Genomic DNA, 11,976 nt, shown 5'->3' on the forward strand with positions numbered 1-11,976 from the left:
CGACCTGCGATCTCCACTCCACCACTACTTCATCACTTCACTGCGAAAATGACATCATGAAGTCTCCAGAGGGCCAGACCTCTCCGGGGAGGAGCCTGGTCCTGGACCTCCCCAAGCCCAGCATACTCACTCAGAGGCAGCGGTCCGTCCATTCCACTGGTTTCTCTTTTCGTATTTGGGAACATGATCAGTATTCTTCGAAAAAAAGAGGCATTTTGTGACGTGTTTGTCCGAGATATGGAGTGAAGTGCCGCTGTGTCGTCTCCCCTGATAGTGATATTAATTGTTGCGGTATTAACGGTCGACACCCATGGTTTATCTAACGGGAGCTCAGTGTGAGGCGCGCACCAAGCTGGCTTCCCCTGATGTGATGTTCGATGCCAGCACCTGGAGGTTACGCAACATCTGGGACGGGGTCAGACTAGAGGTGGCCGGGGATGCCAGCCCCGTTGTCCTGCATAGCTTCACCCAACTGGACCCCGACCTTCCGCAGTTAGAGGTAATGATGGAAGGCTTGCGTGTGTGGAGGGGGGTTTGGTCTGATTCTCCAAGCTGAAATTGTGTTCCAACTTCTTCTGTAGTCCTTATTCTCTTATCGGAACCGTTAGCTTTCCATGCAGTGACCAGTAGCCAAACATATCCAGCCCTATGCCAGATCCGTATGATAGATATACATAGGAAATAACCCTGTTTGATAAGGAATACAGCAAATCATGTCAAATGGCCTATAACCTGTACCATTGCACCACCACAGTGTAGCCTAAGCAGTGGTAATGTCACAGTGTCACTTGTTGTGTTGTCCCAGGGGTTTGGCTGTCATTGTTTGACATGGTGGTCGTGTGCCACTTTCATTTATTTGTGTTTTTGTTAGCTCAACTGGTGCTACTCTGCTGTGTGTTCTGTCATGTCCGTGTCTGCAGAAGATACAGTTATATACAGTGTTTACCCAGGGTGCTTTTTGCATTAGAGTCAGTGTGAACTCTAGTCACTACTAGTCAACACTGTGTGTGTGTGAGTGTGAGTGTGAGTGTGAGTGTGAGTGTGAGTGTGAGTGTGTGTGTGTGCTGGCAGCACTGTGAGTCATCAGGGGTAGAATAGCACTGCATAGTCTCTCACTCTCTTGGCTCCAGAGCTGCAATAAGAGATCAGTTTTTTTTTTTAAACCACTCAGCCGGCCTGCTCTTCAGAGGGTCTCTGGTGTCCTCACCAGGGAATCCACACCAGGGAAACCCTCTACCCTCCCCTGGCTTGTCTTACCAGTCCCTCAAAATGGTCAAAAAATACCTCTATAGACAGATGGGTAGGGATCTAGCAAAATCAATAGACAGGCTCACATTACAAATGCTCTGAATGATGTCTTCTCTGTGTAATAGTGGCTTCCAAGTCATTATGTTTAGCAAGCAGGGTATAAAGTTCATATCACCCTTTACATTTTTTTCAAAATCTTCTTTAGAATCCCTTTGTTCAATTGTTCAATTTCCATTAGATTCAACCAATTGTTTGCTGGTAGGATGAGAGTGTGGCTAACTAGAGAGCTGAACTCTGCTCCCTCCCTGTCGTTTGTAAAAAGGCAACAGCTGCATTTCATATCTGCTGTCTCAATAACTCTCCTGCCTCCACCCCTACTGTACAAAACCAGGGAGCCGTTTTCTGCTATTGGTGTCCAGTTTCATGCCAGGCAGGCAGTCAGTCCACACACCGAAACTGCTGCCAGGCTACTGGGTGAATCGTGTTCACTGACACACTTTCCAGATCTGACGGCCATAAATCTCTAACAACACTTGGTCAGAGAGGGGAAATTAAAGTGATCATGGAGGCAGACTATGCCGGTAGTTATCAGTGCCTTGTGAAACCAAATGGAAACATTTTGACTGAATATTACTAGAGTGGTTCGACCAAGCTAGGGGTTGAATTCATTAGAATAAAAATTGCATGAAACATAAAGGGCCAATCTTCAGAATAAGGCAATAGTTGTGCAGGCTAGTTTGTAAACAAAGTTAACAGTGGTGGGTTTGTTTGGGTCCAGCTTATCTGCACTCCTTCAATTAGATTGTCTGTGGATAATTTGATGTTATATCTTCTCTTTTTCCAGTTTTTTTCTGGAAGTGGGCAGTGCGACGAATGCCCAGGTTTCAGCCAGCTGACACATTGTTTCCAAGGCAAAGTTTCCCTCCTATAAACATACTGTATATAGAGATCGAGTAGGAACAGAAAAGTGACCGATCTTGAAAATAAAGTCTGGTTCAAAGATGGTATCTGTCTGGGTTTTTTTTAACAAAACATCTATGGACTACAGCCTTGGTGTGCCTTGGTTTTTATGAGAATCTAGGGGTCTGTAGAAAATAAAGTCTATGATATGGATTTTGGGGATATTATGTTGTAAAATGTGAGGGCATTGACTACACAATCCCAGTGTAAAGAAATCTTAGATGACCAGCAATGAAGTATGGAGTTTTGGTCATAGAATAGCCTAAATACATATTAGTCAGGCGTCAGATACGTTCAAAGTGCTGTACAATAGACAATGAAATGAAATAAAACAAGAAAATAAAAGTGGAAGAGAGTAAAGTTACTGTAGTAAAAGTAATGGTGATTAATGGAAAGAACACAAAAATAAAAGAAGAGAATAAAAACCCATCCCTTTAAATCCCTTTAAAACCATTCACTATGAATTGGGAGAAAATCATAACCTTCCTTTTAACCTTGACGTCCCTGAATTGCTTAGTGATCTCCAGGTTTTCTGACATAGAGCTTTGGGAATTGAGGAAAAGTGATGCCAAAACAAAAGCGAAAATCTGCCAAATGACCCATGTCTCTCAAGTGCTATGTGTATAGCCTACCATGATATGCTAGGTAAAGGTCAATTCCATTTAAACTCCAATCAGTTTCAATAGATAATTAGATATAATACCATGCGGGAAATCATCCATCATTTACCAGGAGGATGGCTGGTCTCTGGTGTTACATAACAGCCTCATCAATGGTCTCATTATGCTTTATCTCCCAGAGTGATGGGAGCAGATCAGAACCTAACCATTAACATAATGTAGGCTTCAGTCATGTGTAATGCAAACACAGCTATGTCTGATGGTTTGCAGTTGTTTGTCTGACTGTGGCAAAGTTCATTTGATACGGACCACTCCTCTGTAACTATAGGATGCATACTGCAGCTGCGGCCTCTAGTTGTATTTGTAGGATTTTAGCTGTATTAGATTCAATATATTCCACTGACAGTGGCTCATAGTCACCAGCCACGACATCGTCATCACACCTTGGATGCCACAAGGCAAGCAAACAAGGCTGGTTGTCAAAGCTCCAGTTGATTGGAGCTGAATCACAGATTTTCCCAAAAGGAGCGCAGAGGCGTGGAATCTGTACGTATCTCCTATGCTGGTCACAAGCCCAGAGAGTGGGAGTACTGTGTCTCTATCTAATCCTCCCGCCCCCTAAATCCTGTTAGTTGATTAAGGCTAATCTGTCCTCCCACTGCCAGGCCTTTCCCGCACGCCCCTGAAAACACACAAACGCTTTGCATTGACAACCTTAAAGAGCTTGGTAAAACTTCAGGATCTGGTTATAGTTGTGCAATAAATAGGACAGGACAATGTGATTGAATTCTATATTAACCGGGATTTGGACATTGTGGGACTGAGGGTGGGAGTGAGACGAAAAGCTGCAGAGTGGGTTGGAGAAACTTGAAGAAATCACTCCCACACACCAGACCTCTCAACCCGTTTTCTTCTCCATATATCCTATGGTGACTCACTGCTTGTTTTGACTACTCTTACATTGGGTATATCTCCATTCTAGCTATGAAGACACTATAGATAACATGTCCAAAAAATCCACTGTACGTTATTCAAGAAGAAAAAAGTACCTCTGTCCATGCCAGATGGTGCTCAAATTCCTGCCCAGTTACGTACATGATGCCCTGGATAGGTATCGATCCTAGACTGTCCAAATGCGAGTTTCTCCTCGAAACCCAATACCTGCCTTCTCCCATCTGCTGTGTGTGTGTGTGTGTGTGTGTGTGTGTGTGTGTGTGTGTCTGTCTCTAGCCATTTTCTTGCTACCCCCATCCTCTCTCTCTCTCTCTCTCTCTGTCTTTCTGTCTCATCCTTCCCTTTTGCCTACATCTATGTAATTCAATTGAGAAGCTTCCAGATACCTCCAGCAAAGGCTATCAGATCAATTCCACTTCTACAATTGGTTCATGTCATGCATTCAGCATGACCTCCTTAATGTCTTGCTATCCTCTGACTGTAAACAATAACGTAATGTTCTGCTAGGTCAAAGCTCTAAAGTCAAATGTATTTATGCTATTAGACCAGTAGAAGTGGTCGTTAAAACAGGCTTAGGGAATGCATTAGGAGAACTTTACTGTTCAAAACAACATGATAGATGAGCAGAGTAAGTAAACAGAACACTCTGTTTTTGTTCTGGATTCATTAAAGGAGGTTTGGAATGGGGATAGATGGTTTAGCTGTTTTAGCTTTGGAGTGACTCAGACTTTTGAATAGCTCTTACTGGTGTTTTTGTTTCCGAATGATATGATCTCTCGTGGTGTGGAGTCAAGACAGGGCATTTAGATCTTTGTCACAAATTCACAGTAACAGTCTTGTTAACTTGAATGAGTTAATATATGTTTTAATAAACAAAATAAATGTTCTGTAACTGTAAAGAACACATGCATATGACGGTAAACAACAAAGAGGCAACAGAAAAAACAAATGGGAGGGTGGCATGTTGCGGCGCAGAACCTTTTTCACATAGTCTCATGCTAGTCTTAGCCTAACGCTAGTCTTAGCCTCATGCTAGTCTTAGCCTCATGCTAGTCTTAGCCTCATGCAAGTCTTAGCCTCATGCTAGTCTTAGCCTCATGCTAGTCTTAGCCTCATGCTAGTCTTAGCCTCATGCAAGTCTTAGCCTCATGCTAGTCTTACCCTCATGCTAGTCTTCCCCTCATGCTAGTCTTAGCCTCATGCAAGTCTTACCCTCATGCTAGTCTTAGCCTCATGCTAGTCTTACCCTCATGCTAGTCTTACCCTCATGCTAGTCTTAGCCTCATGCTAGTCTTCCCCTCATGCTAGTCTTCCCCTCATGCTAGTCTTACCCTCATGCTAGTCTTCCCCTCATGCTAGTCTTAGCCTCATGCTAGTCTTAACCTCATGCTAGTCTTCCCCTCATGGTAGTCTTAGCCTCATGTTAGTCTTAGCCGTTGAGTGTTAGCAGATGAGTACTTTATACTCATAAGGTTTGAATAGTCTGTAGGCTGTAGGATACCATCTGCATATCACAACAAAACATTGAGGTCATACTACAGGACATCTCATTAACAAATTTGCATTTCATTTCAACATTTTTTCCTACTTCCTATTTATTTCAAAATGGTGTCTTTTTACTGGTTGCTTGGCTTTGTTTTTATTTGTTGTTCCACATCGGTCAGAAGCCAAGAGTAAGCATTGAGAAACCACAGCCAAGGCTGTCCAGAGCAGATGCAGATATAGACAGAGCTCTCTTTGTTATCATCACTTCCATTGTTGTATTATCAATTGAGAGGACAGCATAGGATAACAAAAAAGGATGGACAATATATGTCATATATATCTATATATGACAACCATTTACATTTTACATTACATTTACATTTATGGCATTTAGTAGACGCCTTTATCCAAAGCGACTTACAACAAATACATTTATATAAGTAAGTGAATCATCTATACATCAGTCATCATAAGAAAAAGTAATCTATGCTTGGACCAGGGGCTATTGGCAGTCACAATGCTAGTAGAAGGAAGAATTACTTTTTCTTTAAATTAATTTATTTACAGTAGAGAAACTGTACAGGGGGGTAGTGGGGATGAAGACGTCTTTAGGAGGGACAGTTAAGATGTAGCCTGAAGAAATGGGTCTTCAGTCTACAGCGGAAGATAGGTAGTGACTCTGTAGTCCTGACAGCAGTGGGAAGCTCGTTCCACCAGCAGAGCGACCGGGACAGTGAAAAGCCGCGACCGAGTAACACGACTGCTGCATCCACATAGAGGCGGCGGTGCCAGGCGGCCAGCCAAGGTGGAAGAAGAGAATGATCAGGCAGGGGTTTGGGGGCTGACCATTGCTTGCAAATAGGGAGGGGCTGTTCCCTTTGCCACCCGGTAGGCGAGCACCAGGGTCTTGAATCTGATGCGAGCTGCAACCGGGAGCCAGTGAAGGGTGCGAAGGAGGGGGTGACATGGGAGAATTTGTAGAGATTGAACACCAGACAGGCGGCAGCATTCTGGATGAGCTGCAGAGGCCTGATGGCGGAGGTGAGGAGCCCGGCCAAGAGTGCGTTGCAGTAGTCAAGGCGAGCGATCACAAGTGTCTGGACCAAGAGTTGTGCTGCTTCTCTGGTGAGGAATGGACGTATCCTTCTGATGTTGTAGAGGAAAAATCTACAGGAGCGTGCTGTTGCTGTGATGTTCGCCACACAGGATAAGTGGTTGTCAAGGATCACCCCAAGGTTCTTGGCTGTCTGGGAGGAGGTCAAAGTAGAGTTCTCTACTGTGATGGCGAAGTCTTGGAGACAGCACACTTTCTCCGGGAGGAAGAGCAGCTCAGTCTTGTTAAGGTTGGGCTTGAGGTGGTGGGCTGAAATGTAAGCAGAAATGTCTGCAAGACACGCAGAGACACGTGTTGCCACCTGTGAGTCAGAAGGGGGGAATGAGATAACGTTGAGCGTCATCTGCGTAGCAGTGGTAGGAGAAACCATGTGAGGAAACTACCGAGCCAACAGATTTGGTATAGAGGTAGAACAGTAAGGGCCCCAGGACAGAGCCCAGTGGTGAGGGCTCATGGAGAGGACAGCGATCCTCTCCACGTCACCTGGTAGCTGTAGGGTCCAGCAGACAGGTCCAGAAGAATGAGAACAGAGGAGGTTCGAGCAGAGCGGAGAGCAGTCTCAGTGGAGTGCCCAGCCTTAAAGCCGGATTGGTGAGGGTCAAGGAGGTTGTTCTGAAGGAGAATGTGGGAAAATGTGGAGAACAGTTTCCTTGGGTCAGAGGCAGAGGATTGAATTTTGGAATGGTAGTAAGAAGCTTTAGCAGCTGATGCAGATGAGGTGTAGTTGAGGAGGAGAGAGAGATAAGGTTTTAGGTCATCAGGAAGGCCGGTTTTTCTCCAATTCCTCTCAGCTGCCCGGAGCCCTATTCTACAAGCTTGCAGGGTTTCAGCCAGCCAAGGAGCGTGTGGAGAGGATTGTGCTAGCCTTGAGGTCAGTGGATAACCCTCCACCCCCCTGGAGCTCTGGCAGCAAGGCTGAGGTGTTGACATATGGCTGCTGAGAAAAGATAATCTCTTTCAAAACAAGTTTTTCTTTACATTAACCTCAATCTGATAATAGGAATGCAAAAAGCTGCTTAAGTCTTGGGGAATTCATGGAACAGGGAGGTTCTTAAAAATGATTGGTCTCCCAATTCTCCCCTGTGGTACCCCCCTTCCCCCTCAGTTGCTCCCATCCCTCATTCCTGTCCTCCATGTTGTGGTAGCAAAGCACTAGGGTGTTATTCTTTCGGATTCCTGCACACAGAAGGCAGAATGAGGGAAACAGACCAAACAGACTGCACTGAATGCACAAGACAGAAGCCCAAAAGCATCTCCTCCCACCGTTCATCGCTGTTCCTGTGTGTGTGTGTGTGTGTGTGTGTGTGTGTGTGTGTGTGTGTGTGTGCGCGTGTGTGTGTGTGTGTGTGTGTGTGTGTGAGACCCAAAACCGAGGAGGTAGTGTTGTCAGTAGTGTTGTCCTATTATATTCCACCTTCCTTCTGGCAGCCACAGCAATGAAATAACTTCACTCCAGCCAAACAAAGGAGCTTGTAACAGAAACATCCAGTCTTGAGCTTGCTCTGGTTTGATATTCTCTGTTGGAAGGGAGTTCACTGCTGTTGTTAGCTTACCCCTCCATGGCCAATGCTAGGCTAATGAGTTGTTTTTGAATGGGTGTTTTACAGACACTCTCACCCTGTAGCCTACCCCACAGCTAGGCTACAGGCAGTACTATTTTCAGAGAGCCTAATTTTGCATTGCTCGTGGGCATTCACCAACCTCTAATCGAAATGGCTGAAATGTTTCATTTGAGTATTGACCCCTCACAGCATTTTAGGTACTGTACCTTGGCCGACAACAACACAGAAATGAGGAAAAATCAAGAGCTGTCATAATACTCAAGTGTTCTCAGGTTGTTGATACTTAGCTCTAACCCCTTTCTCTCTTGTTTTCCTCCATGTTTGGTTTGCGAACATTTCTGTGCTAACTCTGGTGGCGCTGTTAAAACCTGCAATACCAAGCCAGGACAGACCAGGCCAAAACTCTGCTCTTGACACTTGACCAAAGTGCACATTTATTTTTATGAGTGTAATAATTTTCAAAGGAGGCAAATGGTTTGCGCTTGACAATTCAATCCTCTGCCTCTGACCCAAGGAAACTGTTCTCCACATTTTCCTCACTCCTCAACCCACCTCCTCCCCCTCCTCCCTCCTCCCTGTCTGCAGATGACTTTGTCACCTACTTTGAAAAGAAGGTTGATGACTTTAGCAGCTCTTTCTCTCTACCTCTCGCCAACACTGCTACCACTCCTCCCAAACCCACTGCGCTACACTCGGTCTCTGGTTTATCAGCTCTTTCCCCCCTCTCGCCTGATGATATTGTAAAACGGGTCACATCCAAGCGGGCAACCACCTGCCCACTCGATCCTATCCCCTCCCCCTTTCTCCAATCCATTTCCTAAGACCTCCTTCCGTTCCTTACCCCCATAATCAATTCCTCTCTATCGACAGGATCTATCCCAGCTGCCTTTACGACAGCCAGAGTCAAACCTCTTCTCAAGAAACCAACTCTTGACCGGTCTGCTGTCCATAACTACAGACCAGTATCCCTTTTCTCCTTCTTATCTAAAACCCTTGAATGTGCTTTCTCTAACCAACTGTCTCACTATCTCCTTCAGAACAACCTCCTTGACCCTCACCAATCCGGCTTTAAGGCTGGGCACTCTACTGAGACTGCTCTCCTTGCTGTCACGGAGGCCCTCTACTCTGCTCGAGCTTCCTCCCTCTCCTCTGTTCTCATTCTTCTGGACCTGTGTGCTGCATTCAACACAGTAAACCACCCGATCCTTCTCTCCACCCTCTCAGAACTGGGCATCTCTGGCTCTGCACTCTCCTGGTTTGCATCCTACCTGGCCGATCACTCTTACCAGGAGGATCGCTGTCCTCTCCACGAGCCCTCACCACTGGGGTCCCCCAGGGCTCCGTCCTAGGACCCTTACTGTTCTCCCTCTATACCAAATCTCTTGGCTCTGTAATTTCCTCACATGGTTTCTCCTACCATTGCTACGCAGATGACACTCAACTCTTTCTCTCTTTCCCCCCCTCTGACTCACAGGTGGCAACATGTGTGTCTGCGTGTCTTGCATACATTTCTGATTGGATGTGAGCCCATCACCTCAAGCTCAACCTTAACAAGACTGAGCTTGCCCTCTCCAAAACCTCCTTCCAGACACCCCAGATTCTTGGGGTGATCCTTGACAACCACTTATCTTGTGCAGCGAACATCACAGCGACAGCATGCTCCTATAGATTCTTCCTCTACAACATCAGAAGGATACATCTGTTCCAGTGAAGCAGCACAACTCTTGGTCCAGACACTTGTGATCTCCCGCCTTGACTACTGCCGGGCCGGGCTCTCCCTCTGCAGCTCATCCAGAATGCTGCCGCCCGTCTGATGTTCAATCTCCCCAAATTCTCCCATGTCTCCCTCCTTCACACCCTTCACTGGCTCCTGGTAGCAGCTCGCATCAGATTCAAGACCCTGGTGCCCTACCAGGCGGCAAAGGGAACAGCCCCTCCCTACTTGCAAGCAATGGTCAGCCCCCAAACCACTGCCTGATCACTTCGCTCTTCCACCTCGGCTGGCCACCTGGCACCGCCGCCTCTACGAGGATGCAGCAGCTGCGCTATTCGGTCATGGCTTTTCACTGCTCTGGCGCCCTGCTGGTGGAACGAGCTTCCCACTGCTGTCAGGACTGCAGAGTCACTACCAATCTTCCACCGTAGATTGAAGACCCATCTCTTCAGGCTACGTCTTAACTGTCCCTCCTAAAGACCTCTTCATCCCCACTACCCCCCTGTACAGCTTCTCTACTGTCAATAAAAATAATAATACTAAAAAATATTATAAAAACAATAAAATAATAATACTTTTAGCATTGTGACTGCCAATGGCCCCTGGTCCTAGTATATATTTGTTTTTCTTATAATGACTGATGTATAGATGATTCACTTACTTAGACAAATGTACTTGTTGTAAGTCGCTTTGGATAAAGGTGTCTGCTAAATGTCTATAAAATATAAAATGAAATGTGGAACTCTTTGACTCTTTGTTAGCATACAACAGTACGTGACATGCAGGCTCAATGTGTTCTGCTCCAAATAAAGTGTTATATGCTTAAAATGCCATTGAAGGACAAAAGGAAATGATTTGCTTTAGTTTACAAGGAGACACCTAGATGTATGTGTGTGTGTGTGTGTGTGTGTGTGTGTGTGTGTGCGTTTCTGGAAGAGTGGGCCCAGAGGACAGTACACATATGATCAATGGCTCATGGGCTGGAACCTCTAAAGCTATTAGTCCAGCATCCTCCCAGGAGTTCAGACCACTTTAACTTTAGAGAATGTCACACGACACGCCACTGGCACCAGCCCTATATATGCCAGTGAACCTCATCTCTCTCCCCCTTTCTCTCTCTTTCGCCCTCTAGCTCTCTCTTTGTCCTCTCTCTTCCTTCTTTCTCTCTCTCTCTCCCTCTCTCTATCTCTCCCTTTCTCTACCTCTCTCCACTTTGATAATAATGAAAATAATAATAATTATTATTATAATAACAATACATTTTATTTGTATGGAGAAGAAAAGAGAGTGGGAGGGACGGAGGGAGAGAGGAGGGAGAGAAGGACAGAGGGATGAAATGAAAGGAACACATAAACAAACTGGGGGATCGGAGATCTGGATGGCGCATGATGTCATTGCACTTCAAGGGCCAAGTCACAGAGAGAGCAGAGAGAGTGATGATTGGCTGCTGGTACGTCACTTTGGCAACAGCCCTCTGTCCTCATGTCCCACACAGTCTCTTTGTTTGGTTTTGGGTTATTCATAACCGAGGGGTGAATAAACATTTCGGGGGGATATTGATATTCCAAGTGGAATGAAAATGATATAGATGTGTCCATGTCTGTCCAATAGAGAGAAATGGACTTCATATGTATACTCAAAGAAGAGTGTGAGAAATAGAGTGACTGTGAGTGAATGAGAGAAGAGAAGTTGGGGAGAATAAAGAGGGTGCAGGAGATTTGGAGAGTACAGAGGAGAGGAGAGAGAAAGGGATGGAAAGTGTGAGAAGGAAAATGTGTGTGTGAGGGAGAAAGAGAGTTCACTGGTTCATTCTTAACTACTTTACTTAATTCATTATCTACTTCCCCGGTCTCTTCAGTGCAACACAACAGACATCCTAAAATTACAATCAGCAGTGCAGTTTGTTGATCAATGTTTTGTCTATAGTTTGGGATGTTTTGTTGGGACATTTCCAGTCTGTTTCTTCATTTTTTACTGTTTCGTAATCTAATCTTATCAAGAGTTGTTTAAACATACAGTATGTGTGTGTGTGTGTGTGTGTGTGTGTGTGTGTGTGTGTGTGTGTGTGTGTGTGTGTGTGGTGTGTATGTGTGTGTGTGTGTGTGTGGGTGAAAGCATGCATATGTTTCTATCTGAGTGAGTTTGCTCTGGCTCAACTGCGTCTGCATGTGCTGGAATTTGTGCCTTTACTCCCAAGATTACAATGAAGGAAAAGAACCAGGTCAGGCTGAGAGAGAGAGAGATCCCACCCATCCATCCACCCACCCACCCACCCATCCACCTACCCACCCACCCATCCATCCATCCATCCATCCATCC

At 45.5% G+C, this 11,976-nt stretch overlaps 1 protein-coding gene across 1 annotated transcript in view; it reads left to right on the plus strand.

Annotated features, from left to right (window-relative positions):
• Window positions 1–310: 310 nt before the first annotated feature.
• Window positions 311–11,976, plus strand: part of ralgds (ral guanine nucleotide dissociation stimulator) — a gene marked incomplete at both ends in the record, with an annotated part of 31,644 nt that continues 19,978 nt past the window's right edge. Inside the window, one exon of the mRNA XM_083686200.1 lies at window positions 311–499. Within this exon, the coding sequence (XP_083542326.1) occupies window positions 311–499 (189 nt within the window). The remainder of the gene's footprint in view (window positions 500–11,976) is intronic.

Source organism: Argentina silus (genome assembly GCF_951799395.1).
Source record: "Argentina silus genome assembly, chromosome: 15".
NCBI lineage: Eukaryota > Metazoa > Chordata > Actinopteri > Argentiniformes > Argentinidae > Argentina > Argentina silus.